This window comes from Caenorhabditis elegans, chromosome X (assembly GCF_000002985.6).
Source record: "Caenorhabditis elegans chromosome X".
Taxonomy (NCBI): domain Eukaryota; kingdom Metazoa; phylum Nematoda; class Chromadorea; order Rhabditida; family Rhabditidae; genus Caenorhabditis; species Caenorhabditis elegans.
The window spans coordinates 10,568,128-10,589,755 of record NC_003284.9 but is presented as its reverse complement, the minus strand read 5'-3'; the positions used below and the strand labels follow the sequence as shown (position 1 = coordinate 10,589,755).

Here is a 21,628-nt window from a genome sequence, read left to right as displayed (position 1 = left end):
CAAATAACGAAAGAAAAATGATCATGAGAAATCTCACATGGACAATGAAATAACAAGAAGAAGGAAACGAAGCCTTAAATTGAAAATAACGGGTTTCCATAGAGACAAAATAAAGCTGCGCGTTTTTTCAATCAGAATACGTAAAACTTTTTTGCCTCGTGCACTAATACTTTTCGAGCTTTCTTTTTTGGCTTCGGTTGCCATGTAATTTTTCTGAATGATAGAAGAGCGCCTATTGAAGTATTTGTTATTACTGTTCCTAATTCTTGGATTCTGCGAATGTAAGATTCTCAATCAATGCTATTCATCTGGAACAAGCTGTATTCGGTTTGAAAAAGCTTATTTTGAATTTGTGGACACTGTTCAACTAACCAGCGATAATGTGCCAACTCTAAAAGACAACGCAGGAACAACATCAACTCGTGTTGTGCTCAGTGAGCTTCTAAGTCATTTGGCATTCAATCATAGTTGGACACTTGCCGCATTGGTTAGCTTCCTTTTCGAAAATTCTGAATAATTGACGAACACGCAATTCAATTTGCATTCAGGTGGTCAACGCAGGCACACGCACTGACGTTCAATGGAAAATAGCTCCTGATGAGACAAGTGAGCATCCAATTGAAATAGACGATCCAGATGGATATGACAATCCGTTTCCTAATGCGACAGTTCATTGCGTCGACATTCAAAATTATGCTGATGACGCAAAACGGGTAAGTATTGGTCATGTCTCATTCATCTTCATTTTGAAGGTGTCTCCGAATGGTCTTCTTGTTACCACATAGAACCATATAAAATATATGAGAACAAAAAACGAAAAAAAAACGTATTGAAAGATGGGAATAGGAACCATATGGTTGTAATGTAATGGCGCGTTTCGTGTCGCCGTGTGTGTATGTTCAAAATGCGTCAAAGACCTTGTGAAAGACCAACTGCTCTTGTCTTTTATTTCGATTATGCAAAGGGTGTGAAATTGAAGGTGTATTGGTAGTGAGAAAATTGATTCTGTATTTAAGTGCCTTACACTTGATAGTCGGGGGAGCAACCAATATATTCGACTTTGACATTAAAAAAAACCTTACTGGTGTATCAGAGACCGGCACTTTTAGAAGTAAATTTTTGAATGAAAACGTAAGGATAATTTTTGAATTTTCAGGCTTTGAAAATAACATTACAAAACCTAAATATATCACGTTTAATTTGAATGTAATAATAAACAAAAAATTGAAAATTTTTGAAAATGCAGGGAATCAATACAACAGTGCCAGGAACGTTATAATTAAAAAGTTATGTTATATGGAAAAATGTGAAACACATGTTATATCTGCCACAGGTTTATACATGTTAGGTTTTTTAGGTAAAGTACATGCTTATTGTTATAGTAAAAACATCAACAATAGAATAAACATTATAATAGTTCAAATCAATTATGCACGTGTCGATGCTAATCCATCGGTCACAATACTTATAGTAAACACATTTTTGTGCTGTTTTACACAACAACAATGAAGAAACGATAATAGTTTAGTAAAATTATTTCCATTGGAATAGTGATTACTTTTTCAGAGCCCAATATTTAGATAACTTTTTAAAGCCAAGTTGATGCGTCATATGATAAAGCAGAAATATACAAGAGCGTGTTGTATCAAATATCCTGGATAAATTGAATTTAGAATCTTAGGACTATTATCAATGATGAGTTTAGATCCCCATCAAATTTGCGGATTTATTATAGTAGAAAGTTCCAGTAACAACATTGATCGGTTGAATTATTAAACTACATTTATAAAAAATAATTTTAAATCGTCTTTTAATACCTCAATTCTTTCTAACAGTGGCATTTTCAGTTTTTGGTAGTACCACCCAACTACAATTTCTTTTTTTCTGTTAATGGCTCCGCTTCCATAAACTGTTCAAAAAGTGGGATTTCAATTATTCCGTTTGTTTGGGATGATACCAGTAGGGCAAGTATACGAGGAATGTCCTATTTTTCTTCATCACCTTGCTCTAGTGTGAGATTGACAAAGATCAAATATATTTTTTAATTCTTCAATTTAGGAATGCCTCGTGTTGCCTATCCCAACATTGTTGGTTAGATTCTGCCCAAATGTCAACAACAGGTACAACTAACTTATATTAAAAATTATAACTATTTTTTAATACAGCAATTTGGAAATTCACATTGATAAAGTTGAAGATTTTACTGCCGAGTTGTCTGATGATTTACTTGGTATAAACATTCAAAAGGTTAATGATTCAATTGAATTTCCAATGGGCATTATGAATTGTGAGGTTTTGATGGAAAACTCTTCCATTCTCGGAGGTAACTAGTTTTTCCACCAAATCATTCATAAAGTACATATTATTCAGAAAACCCTATTTGTCTGGGAGATGGGGCAAATGTCGCCATTAAATTTGGTGCCAATCCAAAGATCGGCATACTACAAGAAGTGAAAACAAAATTCTCACCTCGATCAGCATTTCTCAAAAGTCCAAAAAATGCGGTAAATTCTCATTGAAGGGCAAATAAAATTGAAAGGCGCACAGTTGCAGGTGTATCCAAACTTTACAGTTTCCCATGAAAAAGAAGTGGCTACATGTTCTAATTCAACAACGTTCGAAGTAAAACAGATTTCAGGGAACGGCTTCATGCCTTTGAGTTTTCAGTGGACTATTTTGAATGGTTGGATTTTTTTATAATGTAATATCAATCAACTTCATAAATTAAGGTACCTTGGATATGGAAACCATTGCAAAAGCCGCAACAGAAAGACTTCTGGAAATCCCCAGTCATCATGTAAGATATAAAAATAAAACTTGATTTATTTTATTTTTGAAGCTATCAACAAACAATGTGATACTGGTCACCGGGTGTAATGTAGCGGAAAAATGCACTTCAAGTGGACCAATCTATACCGCACTTGTTGATGATGCATCAGTGTTTTCAGTTTCTATTGATGGTACTTGATACTTTTTAAAATGTTGAGTAAACTCAAATTATTCTAGGCGTTGAACAAGAAACCCCTGCTTCATTCGGTCTTCGTCTCCGTGCAAACCCTACTTTTAAGCAATGCAGCTCCAAAACGTCCCCAAAAGATGTTCAGGTGTTTCAATACATAAGCTTTAAAAAATGACATTATTTTTTTCAGTACGAGTGGAAATTGAATGGGGAAGGCAAAATGTATGATGACGGGCTCAAACTACCGGCTTATTCATATTCTGTGAATGAGCTGGTTAATGTTACACTGATAGCAAGATACAGTTACGAAAAACCGTACTCTTCAAGTTCAACAAAGACCATACATGTATGTTGTTAAACTTGCAACTACTGTTGCTAAAAAAAAGTTGCATGACATTTATTGAAAGGCAAAAATAAGGTTCTTCACGAAAATCACTGTAATACAGTTTATTACACCATAAATTGTATTTCGACATTAAAACGTGAATGAGCCCATAACAAAAGTTCAGTTTTCATTTCAAACTTTCCCACTCTTATACGTTTTCTTTTGTAGTAAAATGTTTGTGTCTAATTTTCAGTATTTTGGCTTACCACTTCTAGTAAATTTGGATTGTGCTGAACGTCAGATTGGGAAAGATCACGACCTCACAATACGAGTATTGGCGGTAGATCAAAATCGAAAGGACTCTAGTCTTAAATACCAATGGACCTGTGAACTCATTGATGGTAACTTTCATTTACTTAAACTTTTATTTAATTATATTTTTCAGAAAAAAATGACACGCAAAGCTGCAATCTTGGAGCGATTGACACGTTTCAGGATTTTTTGAAGATCCCTACTAACAAATTAATCGAAAATACTATTATGAATGTGACAGCAACCGTTTCATCTGAGGAACAATCTGACAGCTCTTCATGTATCGTCACAATTGCAGCAACTCAAATTCCAACAGTTACATTTTATAGACTCGCAGAGAAAAAACAAAATGCTTTTGATTATATCAGGTAGAAATATTATTGAAAGTTTATACTAGTCTTTTTTTTAGAATCCAAGCATTAGTAAGTTCGTCATTGCCAACCTTGAATATCACATGGGAAGTTGTTCGAGATCCTCAGTTTGGTTATTTCAATATTTCATCGTTTATATCTAACCCTACTACAATTATAAAAAATGTTCCATCAAAATCTGACGTATTTGTATCATTCACAATTCCACCTGCAGGAACACAGTAAGAGTACTAAAGGAAATATCACACTATCAGATTTTTAGACTTGCCATGTGGCCAGGATTGATGAGTGGTAAAACCTTTGTGATCCGGCTTTGGGCGTCTAATGAAAAAGGATCTTCGTTTTCGGATTTGCACTTGTCTACGAATGCGCCACCAACCAAAGGAAATATTGATGTGAAAAAAGAGAATCGCTGTTTCTAGTCAATTGTTGTTTTTTTTTTTCAGATATCTGTACCGTTTTATCCACCGTTTGCTCTTGAAACTCCAGTTACATTTTCTGTTGGTGATGGTTGGAATGATGATAAAGACGACTTGCCTTTGACATATCAGTTTGGTTATAGAATTCATTACGACAATAATGAAACATATGAATATCAAGGATCAAAGAGCACGGTCAAATACATTCAATTCTTTCTGCCATCGAGTAAGTTGCACATTTGATCATCATTCTTCTAAATGTACTGGTAGGTGTGCGGCGATAGACAATTTTCGGTAGCCAACAATTCAAATATTAGTTGGTTATTAAAATTTTCGACAATTTTTAAGCCTACATATATTTCAAAAATTAAAGTCAAATAAATCGTCATTTAAGTATTCTAGCAGTCATCTTTGTACAAAACCCCCTAAAACTTGTTCGTAAAATTTTGAAAATAAAAAAGGTTTTTGTAACAAAATACATGTACACCTCTCAAAATCTATAAAAATTTTTGAATATTTATATTTTCGGCATTTCTCATGCAAATTTCATACTGTATACATTTCTAGCATATAACTGTGTGTAATGGTCCATGATGAGTTTCCACATTGCAGTTTAAATTTAAACTCATATTTTTGCTTCTAATATTGTCACGTTGCAAAAAATATTGAAATAAAATTTAGGAAACCATACACCCTTTAAAATAATTTTGAAATATCTAAGGGCGTTTGCTATAAATTTTGATATATCGAAAGCTCCAATTTTTTACTTGTTTACCAGATAAATTGGAGTTCGTTTACATATTTGATTTTGAAATTTATTAAATTCTTTAGCTTCTGGAAACGGCTCAGATGAATGTGGTGAACGCATTGGTATTACTGCTCTTTTAACTGTCTGCGATCGCCTTGGTTCGTGTAACTCTGAAGAGTCTGGAATGTTCATCGTTGAACCATCAAAAAACTCTTCAATTGCTGCATTGGATTTAATCAGTCTTCTCAATACCGACGTTACAAATGGCAACTTTATATCTGCCATTGCAAAAATAAATGCACTGAACATCGAACTTTGCACAGAAAATTTTGATGAATCACAGACAGATCATATCACTATGTTGCTTTTTCAATCACTTTCCGAGTCCAGGTAAGGTTAAGTTAAACTGATTTCTAATGTTTTGAATAATTATAGTGAAAGTGAGGAATTCCAAATTGCACTGAAAGCTGCATACTCATTACTTCCCGTTGTATCCTCAGATATTCTCACAGTTCTTATTGATGTTCTCTCAAACTACCGTGAACTTACATTTAAAACTTTGGAAGGCAATACGAATAGTCGGAGAAAACGAGCTGTCAATGAAGTTCAAACTACTGCCAAAGTTTACCAAGCGACAGAATCGGAGGTTTGAACGGGTTTAAAATTACTCAAAACTAGCTTATTGACACTCTATTTCAGGCTACTGATATGTTGAAAGTGTATGACATTTTAATTGGAAAAGACAAACCAGTTGTTGATGTTTTTTTCTTGAACATTAACGATTTTCTTACTGGATTTTGTGTTCAATTGGATGAAAATTCTAAACGAGTCATGTCAGCAACGGTAATACACTTGCATAAGTTACAAGCCCAATTTTGTTACCTATTCAGGGAGGCGACTACACAGCGATTCAAACGCAATCAGTTAATGTCAACCGAGATGGATACACTGGTGTATTCAACGTCAGCGGGCCGAACAAGTTGTCAAATATCACATTCTCATCATATTTTGCATCATCATATTCATCGTGGAATTGTGGATCAGGAACTTCATCTACATGCCGATATGTTTGTCTTGGTACAGCATGGATATCTAATCAAGCCCTTGGTGACAATAGTTATTTGGCTGAGGCTCTCTTTTTAAGCTACATCCAATTATCGGTTAACAAAAGTGTTTCTGATTTGCACCAGGTACTTAAAAAAAATAAATAAATAACTCAAAAATCTAAAAAATTTTTCAGTTAAGTCTAGTTGATCCAATTTCTGGAACGATACTCACGCCGTCTAATGGACAATTTTTATACTCAGTTGATATAGCTGTTATGAATTACAAACCGATAAACTATTATAATGTAAGTTGTTATCACAAGGATTTTAACAGAAGTGTCATCATGCTTAATTTTTTCAACTGGCAAAGTTATAAAGGGATGTTGTATACGTTTTGCGTTAACCTAAGTTCCCGTACAATTCAAAAACCTGTTGCAAATCACGTCCTTGCTATTTTTAAAATGCGTTCTAAAAAGTAATTAAGGGTTTTTCGTTTCCACAAAATTATGGCAAACACTAACACGAAAGCAAAAAATTAAAAAATAATTTTATAAATGCATATTTTAGTGCTACATATATCATCAAAACTCCGGCTGGGACTTCCGACAATGTGTTTCTTCTATCTACGCAAAAATGATAAACAATCAAAGTTTTTTCACTTGTAATTGTTCTTCCACTGGAATCATTGGGTACCAAAGCTAGTTGCATACTTTTTCAGATACTTTTTTGCAGTGTTTTTCTGACCAGTGGGCCTGCACCAACTCCACTCCCAGATCACAATGAAATTCTTCTCACGTTGATTATAGACATGGAGGTTTCTAGCGATGATTTGGCCAAAATTTTTACAAAGATTGCTCAGTTATCAGAAGTCGAAACAAAGTAAGCTATAATAGATCTGAAATATCTAATTATTATCAATTTAAATTTTGAAGACGATTTGTGAAAATTGCAAACAAGGGCAACAAAACTATTCAAGCAACATTACGTCCACCATTCCGCTCGGATCAAAAAAGTAACAGCGTGGCAGTTCAATGTATTCAGAAAGCAGTGGGTTATCAAAAAATCTTGAACCTTATAACTGTTCTGAACTTTACATACTCAGTCGTGAACCGAGGTAAGTATATTTTATTCTTTCAAAACTTCTATTCATGATTATTTAATTTGGTGAATGTTTCGTTTCAAAACTTAAAGAAAATGCAAATAAAACTCTCTGCCGTTTTGCATGTGAAATATTAGAATGATCTAAGACTAAAAAGATCACAATGATGACACTTGATTGAAAGTATATTTTTGAAACAATTTTGTTTTAGTAAATGATGATCCAAAGTCAATCTAGAAACCATACAAACGTTTTAATTTTGAAGTTCCATAATTTTCACACATTTCAAACTTTCAGAACTGAACGGCGATTCTTATGCAAGAAAGCTCACTTTTAACTTTTTGAACTCATACATCAACAAATTGAGCGATGATGCTGATGATTATGCCAAGAAATGGGCTCAATCAATGGCTACTACTCTGCAAATTTCTGAATATCGATTCAAAAACTATAAAGTCTTCTTTGGTAATGTTTTTTCAGAGGCAAAAATATACAAATAATTGTTGCAGGAGTTGTTTACAATATCACAGTCACACTACCGTTCACAGATGAGTTGAAACCATTAAGCGCTGAAGAAATTTCTTTGATGATACAGGTATTACTCAGTCACTTTATTAATTTTTCAAGCATACGTTATTTCAGGAGTGCACAAAATATGGAGAATTTGATTTCCAGTTAGCTGATGAGTCTGTTCATTTGGGAATTATTGCAAACGCAGATATTACCATGCTAATGGTTTTACATGGTTTTTAACTAAACAATTAGTTGTTTGTAACCGCAAATTTCAGAAACCAATTCATTAATGATAGCGTTAGCTGTGGTACTTTCCGTTATCCTTGGTCTCGGAACAATTTTTATATGTGGTGCAGTTATGGTTAAGTTAAGAACAGATAAACTTATTGTAGAGGTTATTCAATTCAACAACAAGTACAGTGAATTAACAAATTAATTTACAGGAGCGTCGTCGAGCAAATTTGAATGAACATCAATTTCAGCTTCCACCTCCTCCAGAATATCCGGTGGATTCTTCAGTATTTCACGTGGTAGATCAATATCGTAAGCTAACAAAACACATATATATATATATAATATGAAAAAAGTGTAATCGGATTCACTATAGTTGTATGATAATTGTTTTGTGCCAAGAAAAAAACATGAAAACCCGTACAATTTATATTGAAATTCCCATTTTGACTAACTGAAATGTTAATATAAGAACAACTTATAAACTCTAATATCCTTACGAAGTTTGAAACAAATAATCTAATCAATAACAATTGTTAACTAATTTTTATGTTTCATAGTTGTCCAAATTCCATTGTTATTAACATGAAAAAAAACGTCTCACACAACTTTTTTTCTTAATTTTCAGCACTTCGTCGTCAAAGAGCAGATGACCGCCAATTCTGATAATGACTAATTTACTGAAAACTTTGAAAATAAATCATCGTATTGTATTTAAAAATAAATAATAGTTACAAAGCACATTCAACAGGAAAATAATCACAAATTTGCAAATTTTAAAGCCGAACAAACGAAATAATTCCGTTAGAAAGTAGTACTCAACTCGTGCAAAATGAAAAGAAAACGTAATCACCGCGAGAAACTAGTAAGAGAAATTAATTGGAATTGACTGGAAATGGAGGAGGGAGACTGGAGCAACAAGAAAAGAGAAAATGAGTGGGAGAACATTAGGACATCGGTATTGTTTTTGTATATAAATTATCTAAATGTATATTATTAAACTGATTCTTCATCACAACCGGAGCCATCAATCAATGGAATCCCTGAAAAATGTTGTTTCAGAATGGTATTTTGAAATATACTACTCTCTCACCTGATTGTACAATTGTATTGAAGGGCTCTGCACTGACGTACTGAAAATATATAAAAATTGTGTTGTTGAAGTTAAACTGAGAATTGATGATTACAACAATTATTAAAAAGAAGCAAACCATTTTGTTCAGTGAATAACTTAATTTTAAAAATTAAGGGAGAAATAACTGGGTGAGTTTTTGGAGTATGGGATAACATACACAACACAAGGCGGTGTACAGCTTACTCGCAATCGAATGATGACGTCTCGCCCTGAATAGATTTCGGTTCATTTTTGAGAGGAAAACAACGATAGGTTAGATGTATTTGAGGGAATAAATGTTATCATGCGTCGTTGTAACGGGAGAAGTACGTCACATGCATTGTTGTAATCATTTGCACTGTTAGTGTATTACTCCCTTACCGCGCGTTGACGGCTTGAAGTCAACAAGGAAGTCAATGGAAGACAGAACGGTGGGAGTGTTTGTTCCAAAGATGGCGTCGCATGGGTCAGTAGAGGTTTCATGAAACTGAAAAACTAGTTTTAATAGTTGCCACCTAGACATACTGCGGTTGACAAAACCTAATAACACTCTTGGGGGTGTTTTTAAAATGCTTGTATTTCTATGTATCAGAAAAAAAACCTTAGCCTAGATAAACATTCTACGAGTAAACGAGTAAACAGCACAAATAAATTAAATTAACCTAAGTGTTCTTAATGTGTTGTTCCCAAGTATTAAATAGCTTTCTAACTAACCTGGCATCAAAATGATACCACTTCCTTGGCAGGAATGCCTTGTCCCATGGATTGAGACCCGGTGACATTGTCACTGGAACAGACTCATCTAGATCAGAATGCTGATCTGCCGGCGAACTAGACATGGAGTTTTCGAGGCGTTGTCCTTCTTCAATAGCATCCTTGCCGTGTCTGAAAAACTTCAAGTTGATGCGGTGGCCGGTGCACGGACTCACTTGATTTGAAGATAATCAATCATCCAGGAAGTAAGTCCACCATTCACCAAAACGGTCACTATGACAACTGCAGTTGTTGTTGCAAAGATCATCTAAAATTATACAAATTTTTCACAATCGCTCAAAATGCTCCCCAAACCTGTCGATTTTCAGTTGAGGTGTTTCTTCCTGCAAGTGCAAATGCCATTGCTCCACGTAGTCCAGCAAACAAAATCATGTGTTGATACCTTAAAAGTTAATTAATACATTTCACCTGCCCAACATCAAACATCTCACAAAAATGTGCCGTTTTTAGAAATAATATTGGCTTTCACGTTTAAATAATTGGTTATTGTAATGTAATGTACCTTTTGGGAATTTTTGGCCGACGTCGTATATTGAGCAGCCAACTGAGCGGGTAGACGAAAAGAGCTCGTGAAGCAGTAATAGATATCTACAAAAAAAGGTACTATTTATAGAGTACACATAGAAATTACCAATGAAAAGAGCAAAAAGGAGAAGCTCCAACGTTGATTATTGGTAACAAATACACTAACACCAATGTAGCAGAAAATGAAACTTTCCATAATAAATGACACCATCTGAAATTTTTATCGGAATAAGTCAGCCAACGTTTCAAAGAGCTTACATGGAAAAAGTGTTTGGTGTTACTTTGCGACTCGTCGGATAGGTTGTTGTACGTGTAGTGAGCTTGAGCGATTCCACAGAACAACACAGAAACTATTCCTAAAATTGAGTTGTTGAGATAAGAGAAAAACAACTAATTTTCAATTCAGCTTTTTATCATTTAAGTTGTGCGAATAACTAAAACAGTAGAGAATAAGAATAATCAATTAACTTTTTTATTTCAGCAAACCGTTTATGTTCATCTCCAGAAAAATATGATTCTGTTAAAACCAATTTTTTCAGAAATTCTCAATTAGTTAAATCAATTTTGTAACAATCATGCTTGCGTTAAGAAACATAAAAAAATAAATTTACCTGTTAAACCACAAACTTCAGCCACTAGAAATGATATGTAAGAGATGAGAACAAATAGAGAGCTCTCTAGTAACGCATGTTCGGAAATGAGTGTCATTTTTGTGAGGAACGCGTTCATACATCCAATCATGAAACCCAACATCAGGGATCCTAAATGTCCAATTTGTTTCAATCACAATTTTTGACTCACCAAAGAAAACTCCTGCAAACCCTGCAATTGCACTTCCAAAGTCCTGAAGTGTGATTGCTTCACTACTGGTTGAAAAGTTTTCAATGACCCTGAATACCACATTTCCGTATTTCTGATTTCAATAACAGTAAACATACTCTGAAAGCACAATGGCCACTGCATCATTCAATGCGCTCTCTCCGAATATTAACGCAAACAAGTCGGCTTCAACGTTCATATCATTAAACACGGAGATTATAGTGACTGAAAATATAATTTTGATAATATTATATCATAAAAGTTTTTAAGATCGTACCAGGATCCGTGGCGGAAATCAATGCTCCAAAAAACAAAAGTTCTTTGAAAGAATATCCCATTTGAAATATTGATGTGAACACAAACATCAGACATCTGAAACAGAAAAAAATTAATACCACAAATAGCTCAACATAATTTTTATAGTGTATAATAAAACTAACCCTGTTCCGAAACACGAAATTGTGGTACCAATGAAAACAATAGCTAAGATACTTCCAATGTTTCTAAAAAAGTGACGTTTCTTCAATGAATATCCCGCATTGAAAATGATGGGCGGAATAAGCATGTTAAAGAACACTTCTGGTGAGAAAACACTCTGCAAAATACACGGTAAGCGAGTCTAGAGTTGAAATCATTCAAACCTTTTGCTCAATTTGCTGCTCAATCTTTTTTCGCTTGTCAGCGAAAAATCCTTCAATCAGCTCATAGTGAAATGATACGCGGGATCCACCCTCTGGTTTTACTTCGAGCCTAAAAATTCATTAAAATTAATTTTTGTCAAGTCTGGATATTAATTTTCAGAATCTCGTTGTTTAAAATTCGTTTACTGTTGGTTTTGTGAAAAACAACTATGAGTTTACATTTATGTCATTGTAGTTTTTTATGTATACAAATATTAACAAAAATCTTACATCAAATAATCTGGTGGCTCTTTCACTATGGTTTTGTTCTTTGTAATGACATCAAATGTTTGAGACTGCAACAAACCCAAACCAAAGTATCGAATGACAAAACCGATCAATAATCCTGAATATCAGATTTATCAGAGTATCAAGATACTGAACACATACCATAAAAAAGAGTGACTCCACTTTCATGAATAAATCTGAATCGGTAATGTTTGAAAGCCCACGCGGTGACTACAATCAAAACCATAACGGAAACGTAGGTGAGGAGTATGATGGTGTCCATGCGATGGATATTGGAAGCTCTCTGGATTTATGAATATGAAGGTTTAAAAAATACAATTTTCAAAATCGATGTGCAATCTTACCCTTTGAGCCGCCATATCCAGTCTTGTGTTTCCATTGTTAGAACCTGCTACAGTTGACGAGATGAGCAATATCGTTGATATCGTCCATAACAATTTCATTATATCGACTGGGAAGAGTGGACGTGTGGCTTGCCACACTGAAGCACCAAAACAAAGCAATGTCCGATTAGAGAATGCACATTGAGGGGTGTCGTCGAGACGCAGACAACGGAACAACGAGCGAACTGCGGAGTCTGCTGACTTGTTTCGGTTCTCGTTTTCACTTTGCCTGAAAAAATTGGAACATAGAATAAAACAGAATGGGAATACTTCTCGGAGTACGCGTCTGGGTCCGTAATTGGAGTTTTGGAACAAAAAACGGATGAGAACGCAAAGGAAAACAAAAAACAAAATTGAATTTATTTCAAAACAAAAATACATTTGTTAATTAAAAAAAGAAACAAAAGCATCTAGAACTTTTTGAACTTTATATGAGAAGTGTTTTAACTGTCGATAAAAACGGTTGCAAAGCAGAAGGCGCAGCGTACACAAGTATTAAAACAACCTGTTTAATATGTGTATGCGTTGCGAAATGAATAGAGTACACAGCAAATACGCTCTATTGACACCGAATTACATTCACAACATGAAATATGGATTGCGAAATATAACCTTTTTTGGAAGTGATTTGATGTTTGTTGTCGTGAACTGAAACAAACAGTTGATTCAAACAGGTATCAAAACGAAATTGCATTACTACCAAATTTTCAGAACAAAACAAAATGAACATTTAATATACAAATTAAACCATATCAAAACCGGCTTCAAAAACGGTAATTTATTTTTCAATAATAATAAGAGTATTTTTAAGTCTTTGTATTATACCATTTCAGATAATTTTAATCATTGCATGAAAGTTTTATCATAAAATATCGAGGTCTTAAAACTTATTTAGCAAAGCGAAAGCTTTTTTATTCGTTCAATTTATCACTTTAACGTAGATCTTACAAAAAAGTTGGTTTTTTAAAAGTTGCAGCATTCGTAATGACAATCACTCACAGCATTACCATTTAGAAAAATGATTACTTGCGTATTATATTAACACATTTGAAAAACAATATAAATGTATTCATCCATTTCATCCATTTCAATTGAACGGACTATGCAGTTTCACTCTTTAGACTTAAAAATGATTTTTCATCAGCCTAAATGATCTGAATACATTCAACACAATATTTTTCAATTTAACCAGTATCTCTAATTTAAGTGCCAACAACTCGCTAGTGATGAATTTAAATTTTATTTCTGCTAACCTACATTAACATTTCTGAAAATGTCCCTTTCATGACACGTATTTGCAAATTAGTCAAAATTAGTTTTAAAATTTTAGAATGGTTTCAAAAACAGATCTTTTCCTGTGGTCACGATCTATCAAAAATGTATGTTCCACGCCGTTTGAGCATTTGGACTTCTTACAAAATGTGCATATTATATATGATTACAATTGAACGAAAAAAAAAGGTTTTTTTTAAAGTTTCATAATTTATTTGGAAAGTAAAAAAATGTGATAATTGGTTTCATGCCAATTGAGTAATTTGAGGTAAAATTTGAGATAAAAAATCCAGTATATGGATCAATTTGGGATGGGACGAGGTAATTCTAATTCAATCAAAAAGTAAACAAACAATTACTTAATTCTTAAACACAAACCTATTTAATAATTATTAATACTCTCTACTGCAAACGAGATTCAGTGTTGTTGATCAAGTAAAGAAGGCTTTGAAATGATGATTGTGGTGATTGACGGGGATGAAAGTGAATGGAAGGTGGTTTTACAGAAACGTTACTGTAACTGCAGCCATGACAAACTGCTAATGTGGGACCCTTGGAATTCAAACAAATAAGTTAAACAAACAATTAATAATTAAATTTGGCATAAGATCAGGGGATTGGGGATCGGTGTGAGGTTGCTAGAGATATCATTGTTATTTAACAATACATTTAATGAAAATGGTTGGCCAATTGAGCATTAATATGAAAAATCGCCGTACTGACTTTCGAATTCATGCATAACTTCGTGTTGATTCAAGACTTGCTGTTGGTCTTCAAGAGCTCGGAGACGACGAGCCTATAAATAAGAACATTTTTGAATACAATACAAAGTGTTTTGTTCAAATTTTACTACCTCTTCCCTTCGTTGCAAAGCAGCATTGTGCTCCTGTTCCTTTTGAGCTTTCAACTCGGCTTCCGAAATTTGAGATGGCTTTTGATATGAGTCTGGTGGAAGTTGCCGTGCAGATCCACTAGTAGTTGGGACAGAGGCCATCACTGGTTTTTTCTCGGGTGTGTCCGGAAGAAGTTCATCCAAAATTGAAAGTGGGGCTTTCTTTTTTTGCTGTGGAGCTGGTTTTTTTGCAACTTTCTTTTGTGGCGGCTCAGGTTTCTTGGCCTGTGGTTCTGAAAAAAAACACTCTGTTTTCTGTGATTATGCCCCGTTTGCAGGAATGTTAATAGTTATAGTCTTGTTGTCTTCGTTTTGTGTTGGATGCGATAGTCTTTTTTTCTTGTTTCTTTTTTCATGGGATGTTACAACACAGGAAAAAAATGCCAAAAACAAAGAACTTATTGCCAAATGTGTAAAGCAAGTTTGACAAAACAAGGATGATTATCATTGATGAAATCAGAGACCTTATTAAAATGATAATGATGATAGCAATCAAAAATTTTCGCGCCTAAAACATAAAAAAAAGACAATTGACACGACATTAATTCTTAGTTACTGGGAAAATTATGCAATATAGGTAAGAGGACAGTGTTTGTTGTGATGGGATGAGATGATGGGAGTCTTATGAGATTCGTGCACATTTATGATAATTATAAAAGTGTATACTTATTTACATGGTCAGAGGAGGCGGTGGGTATAACTAACTTGGCTCAGAATCCGAATCAGACGAGTCCGACGATGAACCGTTGCTGTCCGACGAACTCGAGCTTTCTGACAACGTCCGCTTTGTGTATGCCGGCTTTGAAGCCACCGATTTTGACGACGGACGGACAACTGCAGGCTGAGCTTTGCTGGGCCCTGCTGGAGTAGACGCACTGGATGAGTTTCCACTCAACTCGAGGGCACGGCGAGGACCAGCTACATTACTGTTGCTACGGCTTGGCTCATCATCCGATGAATCATCCGATGCAGAATCCGAATCAGATGATTGGTTGCCGGTACGCGAAGCCGATGGAGATGGCGAGTCGGAGCGCATACGATGTTGTAATGGAGGCGGCATGTTCCGAGTTTTGGGGATTGTTCCAAGTTTATTGTCTAAATGATATTAAAGGGTTACAAGATTACATTTATCAAGGTCTTACCGTATGCTTCAAAACCATAGAACTTTGCTTTTACTTCAAGCTCCTGTCTAACTTGCTCAGCCTTCGCTTTGTCCTTTTGAATCATCTCAAGATAATCCAACAGCTCGATGACTAAGTCGTCAGAAACGTCGTTAAAGTCAATTTCCTCCTCACAAAGGGAACGAAGGGACGTAATGGTTTTTCCAGTGTTGTGGTGTCCAATTTGAATAATGCGCAAGATCGGAGTAATGTACATTTGTGGAATAGAAGCCATTCGCTCAGAGAGCTCTATCTTGTCGTTAGTACCGACTACCTTTCTTCCGTAAATAGACACATAAGGAGTGACCTCAAACGGCGGTTGTTGTGATATTCTTTCTGAAACAGTCGCCGGCGAGTAAATATTCTTCTTTGGACGACCCGACTTCTTTGGTTTCCTTCCGCGAGGGTTACCTGTAGGAGTGTAGGGCACAGATACGTTCGAAGCCATAGAAGCACGAGGTTTCGATCTGCAAAACAAAAAGTTAAACCTTGCTTTATTAATTTATTCAGATGAGACTTACATTTTTCTTGCTTTGATTGGCGATGGTCCGATGTCATCAATGATCTTGGGAACAGGAGCTCGACTAGAAGATCGCACAGACAGAGCTGGTGAAATCAGCTCAGGAATCATCATTGGTGTCGACTTGATGCTGATTCCAAGACCTTCCAATTGTGATAACTGATTTTGAGCTAGAGCCGGAGCTGTATTTCCAGCTAATTTGGCTTCACGACGCTGCATGGCAATGGTGTAAAGACCTTCACTCATGCTACGAAGTTGTTCCAACTTTTCAGCACACTTTTTCTCCTCAGCTTTGACGGCACTCAAATAACTGTTGATACGCTCGTCCTCAATAAGATCAGTGTTTACGACTAGATTTTGATTGATGTACGAGTCGGCAATGATTGGATCGACACCTGGACGAGGAAACAACTTCCATCGTTGTTCAAAAAAGGACCTGAGTTCCAAAGCGTTGGAATGAGCTGGTGAGCCTTTTGGGTTGTATTTGCAACAATTGTCAACCATCTGAAATAATATAAAATCAATAATAATTGTTGCAAATTTTAATATCTTACTAGGTTGATGTCATGAACAAATTCTTCTGGCTCAGCATATTGCTTAAAATCAAGTTTCTTTTTAATTGTTTGCAAGTCCATTGGGTTAGTGATGACTTCCAAGTAATCGTAGATTTTCAGCTTGATGGGGTCAACAGGCAAGTAGAAAACTTGAGCAAAACCTTTGTTTTTAACACTGTGAATTTCGTTTAGAAGCTTTGAGCAAAACTTTTGCCATTCAGGAATTTTACCTTGCCAGCGAGGAACAAGATGTTTCCATTCAATCAAAGTGTTCGGATTTTTGCGTCGAGGTGTTTCTTCTTGAGGATGTGCAGCCACTGGGGTCGCTGGAGTAGCAATTTTCACAGCAACTGCTGGTTCACCATTTTCAGCTTTGCGCTTTTTTGATGGTGGTTGAGAAGTGGAAGGCTTTGGCTCTTCATTAACGACCTCTGGTTGAACAGATTCTGCACGACTCTCGGCATCTTTTTCAGTGGCAGTATCATCGTCGTCGTCAAAATTGATAGAATCCACTTTGGATGACTCATCGTCATTATTATCGTCCACGGACTCATCCTTGAAAGTAGAGGCTCCACGAGGAAGTGAGGTCTTCTTCCGGCCACGGGTGCTTTTTCTTCCACGCTGCTTTGGTCCCTTTGTCTTGCCACTAGGTGTCGATGCAGAAAACATTCCCCGACGATGATGATCAGCGAGATCAGCCGGTTTTTCCTGAAAACAAAAGCAGTTAATAAAATATTTCAAGTTTTAATATCTTAAAAAGTAACGGGGAAAATAATGTATCCACGTTAGCATATATGATAATGAACCTCCGATGGCATCCACTCCAACCCTCTCTGAACGACACCCTCGATGTTCTCGCACATAATATAAATGTCGTCGTTGCGGTCGTTGAACTTTTTGCAGTTATCAAACAATGTATTCAGATCCTGTAAAGTGGGGAAAAATTGAAAATTGCAAACTTACAGATCGCGGGAGCTGCGTTAACTGGCTTAACACTTGCTTCTCCAGAGTTTTGGCCATTTTGTAAACGTCATATTCTGGTGGATTGAACGAGTAACAATTGATGAACACTTGGTTGATGTCCTGAAACCACCAACTCTTTTGCCTTTCAAGAATATGTGTTAGAGTGTATGTGTTTGTATATGTAAAATGCGGGGAACATGATTGATCGTGTGAGAGAATGAAAAGCAACACAGAGAGATGTGACAAAAAAGCTTAACGTGGGAGCACAAGTTTGCCCTGGGACAAAGTGATGACTTCTAAATCATCAACCAATAACGTTAATAACATTCTCAATTTTTACTTGGGATGTGATAGTTTAGTGGGTATTCAGCGCAAGAAGCCCGTGGTGAAGCCCGTTGTTGGTGAGAAATTTAGAATAGAGAGAGAGAGAGAGAGAGAGAGAGAGAGAGAGAGAGAGAGAGAGAGAGAGAGAGAGAGAGAGAGAGAGAGAGAGAGAGAGAGAGAGAGAGAGAGAGAGAGAGAGAGAGAGAGAGAGAGAGAGAGAGAGAGAGAGAGAAGAAAGGGTGAGATTGAGACAAAAGCAGACAAAGAGCATGCAACGAAGGAAAGGCTCTGAATGGTTTCGAATTATCAATTGTTGAGATTGAATTGAAACCAATGGCAAAAGAGTTGTGGTTTCATAATTGTACCCGAAAATTCCATTTTTCTACTGACAACTACACGGCCAAAACTCTGTAGAAGGAATTTGCATTTCTTTGACATCTATTTTCTCTCTCTCTCTTCCACTTTTCACTGCATCAATGCAAAACTTCTCAACGTGACTAAATATTTTCTAGTTTTTTTTTTCTGACCCTTAACAAAATATTCATTTTCAATCAGCTTACAACAAAAGTGTAAGCCAACTCAGTTTACAATGCCTGTCCATGCCATTCACCTTAACATGTCAATATTAAAGTTTTTCATCCTAGCGCCTAAAAGCATATAGTAAAAGAAGTGAAAGAACGGCAGGAAAGAAGGTGCAAGAAAGCGGACTCCGCCAAATGAATAAAGCCCAATGAGCTCACGCTCAGCAAAAAATGAGGGCGGGGGTAGCTGAAACTGCTCCGTTGGAATATGGTAGTGGGAAAATTGAGAGGTTGAGAGATATAGAATGTACAACTCTTCGCTTTCAAATTTATACAATTTCAGATTAAGTTACTCGCAATGTATTTAAAATAAGTATATATATGCATGAATTTTTAAAACGTCACGCAATGCAAAAAAGTAATTTGAAAGAGCTCAATCGATTCATTGGTAATCGAATTTCTTAGTATGGTCTTTATTCTTCGTTATCTATTTCTCCTTAACTCTCTCCCATTTTTCACACACTTCATATATTTTTTGAAGAATTTTATTTTTAATTTCTAAGGCTTTCAATCATTTAAACTCTTTAAGCCAACAACAAAATTTACTCACTTTTATTGCATCCTCAGCACACCAATAATATAAATTACGGAGCCGTTTCTCGATGGTTCGCAGGTCCATGGGAGTGTTGACAATATTGTGATATTCAGGAATTTCCAATTTGATAGCATCAACCGGCAACTGAAAAGGCCACGAGTGCTTGTGCTTCAAAGCATCTTTCACAACGGTGAAAAGCACAAAATCAAGGCAGTTGGTGTGACGAGTTGGTTTACCCGCAGGTGGTTCAGTGCGTGGTTGGACGACACCATCGACAGGTTCCTGAGAAAAATAAACGAATAGAATAAAACGATTTCTTAAATTCTTACCTGTCTAGGCGTTTCCCACGGATTCACAGTATCTGCAGCTTTGTCGCCTGGTTCCGGTTCTTCTGTGCCATTGGAAGCTGCCACTTCATCGTCGTTACATTCATCTTCTACCTTTTCAGCAGTATCCATTTTCTCAAAACCATGCTCACTTCCACTTGACTCTGAATCTGTGGATTCTTTGACGGATTCTGGTTTCTTGTCAGGAACTTCTTCTGATGCGACAATTGGCTCTTCGACCTCTTCCATCTTAACAGCTTGCTCATCGCCTACTGGACTAGCTGGGCTCTGAACACTGCACGGCGTGGTGGAACCTTGTGGTTTCTGTGGACTGTGAACACTGCCGCTTTTGCTATGAGAGTGATCATCATCTGCAGAGGAATCAGAGTCTTTTTGCTTCACGTCTGTTTTATCAACAACGTCTGCAGATCCACTTTCTGTTTGTTGGAAAACTGTTTCTTCATTGGAATCCTTGTCCTCATTAATTTCCTCTTGCTTGTCATCGTTGCTACCCGATTCTTTTTTAAATTCATCAAGATCTCTGTTTTCAACGACTGCTGATGTTGGTGGCTCCGGACCCGAAACCGGACTTGCACTCGACTTTGCATCAGTTTCTGCTGGAGATGCCTCGGCAACAGCAATATCGTTCACCTGAACAGCGCCCGTTTGTATTGTTTTTGAAGCTATCAGAGTTTCGTCCTCGTCATTCTGATCGGAATCATCTGAGCTAAGGTCGTAGTCCCCAATGCGCGCCAAACTGCCCGACGGCTTTGCACTGTAGTCTGACATCTGAAAATGAAACTCGATTAGTTTGATTTGTTCCTTACAATTAACAAACAAAAAACGTGAGAAAGAATTAAACGAAATCAGCAAGATATCCCTACATTAATCTTTAGAATAAACAATTTTCCATGTTTTGAAATATTCAGTCATCCCATAAAAAAATAAACACACACAAAAGCAAACGCGCTCTATGGAATCGGATGACGCCTCTCGTCTCTCCAGGAGAAATAGAGAAGAGGAGAGAATAAAAAAAGCGGGCGAGTACGCAAGTTCAAACAGAAATGAGGCAGATGGGAAGAGATGCGGCAATCGATAGGCAAGAACGCGCAGATTGTTAGAGGCGTCGTCGAGAGAGTATTAAAGTGCACGGAGGGTGGGAGACAACGAGAGACGCCGGGTTGACCACGCTGTCTGCCATGGCAAAGAGCGGAGGGACAGGCTAACGAGTGCCTAGCACGGACGAGAAGATGGAGAAATGAATGGCGGCCGTGAGGGTAGTGAAGACGGACTGCGAGGGAAGGCCAGAGGAATAGAGAGACATAGAATGGGAGGGGCTTGGTCACAGCTTCGGCCGGCCCCTCGTCCTCCTTGTCTCACAGACGCTGCAGCACACATACACACGAAACCCAAGACGCTCAACAGTCGCACGCTCATCTACTCACTCACACACTCACGTGGACGCTCACACTCACACTCACACGCCAGGCAAGGCCGACTGCACATCGAGGGAGAGAAGAGAAACGAGCGCACAAACGCTCGTGTAGTGAGGAACAGAATGAATATGGATTGTGTCAGGGGTTGCCCTCGTTCTTTTACCCACCCCAATTTCCTCGCGCCTACTGGCGTGGTCAAGAAATCGCGTGGCGGCCGCACCACGATGGGAGAACATTTGTGACCATGTGTATAAGCTGTGAGCACAGACTTGTTTCTTTGCAGTCAAAAGCTGTCGGGCTATGATGAAATTCTGAGCGGAAAACTATTTTCAGATTATTCCACCCAGAAGAAAGATGCTCATTGTTTATATTATAAGTTAATTTTTTCATACTTTCAAAATTCTCTCCTAAACTTTGATATATCCATATATGTGTGCAAATCGAGTAATTCTTCCACTTCTTCTCAATAATTTGGTGTACTCCTGGTGTACAGATACA

The 21,628-nt window shown here is 36.6% G+C and overlaps 3 protein-coding genes and 3 non-coding genes across 10 annotated transcripts; 3 read left to right on the top strand and 3 right to left on the bottom strand.

Annotated features, from left to right (window-relative positions):
- Positions 1 to 21: 21 nt before the first annotated feature.
- Positions 22 to 42, top strand: 21ur-15079. The gene has a single exon (NR_071999.1).
- Positions 43 to 190: 148 nt separating this feature from the next.
- Positions 191 to 8,760, top strand: F57C7.4 (PKD/REJ-like domain-containing protein). The gene is made up of 30 exons (NM_077373.5): positions 191 to 487; positions 549 to 713; positions 1,848 to 2,012; positions 2,059 to 2,120; positions 2,166 to 2,323; positions 2,371 to 2,504; positions 2,554 to 2,683; positions 2,730 to 2,797; positions 2,840 to 2,960; positions 3,007 to 3,104; positions 3,150 to 3,305; positions 3,538 to 3,685; positions 3,730 to 3,964; positions 4,006 to 4,188; positions 4,230 to 4,362; positions 4,414 to 4,612; positions 5,218 to 5,524; positions 5,570 to 5,780; positions 5,834 to 5,977; positions 6,025 to 6,324; positions 6,375 to 6,485; positions 6,748 to 6,869; positions 6,913 to 7,059; positions 7,113 to 7,294; positions 7,577 to 7,744; positions 7,789 to 7,874; positions 7,922 to 8,024; positions 8,068 to 8,186; positions 8,236 to 8,335; positions 8,652 to 8,760. Exons 1-30 carry the CDS (start codon positions 218 to 220, stop codon positions 8,687 to 8,689), a joined length of 4,563 nt encoding a protein of 1,520 aa, NP_509774.3. The 5' UTR covers positions 191 to 217; the 3' UTR covers positions 8,690 to 8,760.
- nhx-5 (Sodium/hydrogen exchanger) lies at positions 8,722 to 12,796 on the bottom strand. Of its 2 annotated transcripts, NM_001373485.3 has the most exons (19): positions 12,529 to 12,796; positions 12,326 to 12,467; positions 12,167 to 12,281; positions 11,897 to 12,005; positions 11,696 to 11,850; positions 11,533 to 11,627; positions 11,375 to 11,480; positions 11,238 to 11,326; positions 11,048 to 11,197; positions 10,695 to 10,792; positions 10,543 to 10,647; positions 10,414 to 10,499; positions 10,206 to 10,293; positions 10,067 to 10,158; positions 9,852 to 10,022; positions 9,519 to 9,624; positions 9,316 to 9,367; positions 9,117 to 9,156; positions 8,722 to 9,066 (listed from the first exon to the last, which is right to left on the bottom strand). In NM_001373485.3, exons 1-17 carry the CDS (start codon positions 12,625 to 12,627, stop codon positions 9,338 to 9,340), a joined length of 1,836 nt encoding a protein of 611 aa, NP_001359642.1. In that variant the 5' UTR covers positions 12,628 to 12,796; the 3' UTR covers positions 8,722 to 9,066; positions 9,117 to 9,156; positions 9,316 to 9,337. The 2 variants fall into 2 exon arrangements, with proteins under 2 accessions (NP_001359642.1, NP_001024720.1); NM_001029549.5 differs by lacking the exon at positions 9,316 to 9,367.
- A 1,234-nt stretch (positions 12,797 to 14,030) lies between these two features.
- On the bottom strand, positions 14,031 to 20,483 carry bet-2 (Bromo domain-containing protein; the record flags this gene model as incomplete). 4 transcript variants are annotated; one of them, NM_077369.8, is made up of 9 exons in its annotated part: positions 14,035 to 14,635; positions 14,693 to 14,964; positions 15,437 to 15,826; positions 15,874 to 16,358; positions 16,413 to 16,915; positions 16,966 to 17,673; positions 17,929 to 18,048; positions 19,384 to 19,650; positions 19,698 to 20,483. In NM_077369.8, the coding sequence occupies 9 exons, from the start codon at positions 20,481 to 20,483 to the stop codon at positions 14,537 to 14,539; spliced, it is 3,630 nt and encodes a 1,209-aa protein (NP_509770.2). In that variant the 3' UTR covers positions 14,035 to 14,536. The 4 variants fall into 4 exon arrangements, with proteins under 4 accessions (NP_001366763.1, NP_509770.2, NP_001300353.1 ...); NM_001313424.7 differs by lacking the exon at positions 17,929 to 18,048 and adding an exon at positions 17,772 to 17,891; NM_001381085.1 differs by lacking the exon at positions 17,929 to 18,048 and adding an exon at positions 17,772 to 17,891 and having other exon boundaries at positions 14,031 to 14,635; positions 14,693 to 15,826.
- On the top strand, positions 18,341 to 18,451 carry F57C7.11. The gene has a single exon (NR_071998.1). It is a non-coding gene; the product is annotated as an Unclassified non-coding RNA F57C7.11 (non-coding RNA).
- Positions 18,341 to 18,451, bottom strand: F57C7.13. The gene has a single exon (NR_071997.1). It is a non-coding gene; the product is annotated as an Unclassified non-coding RNA F57C7.13 (non-coding RNA).
- Positions 20,484 to 21,628: the final 1,145 nt, after the last annotated feature.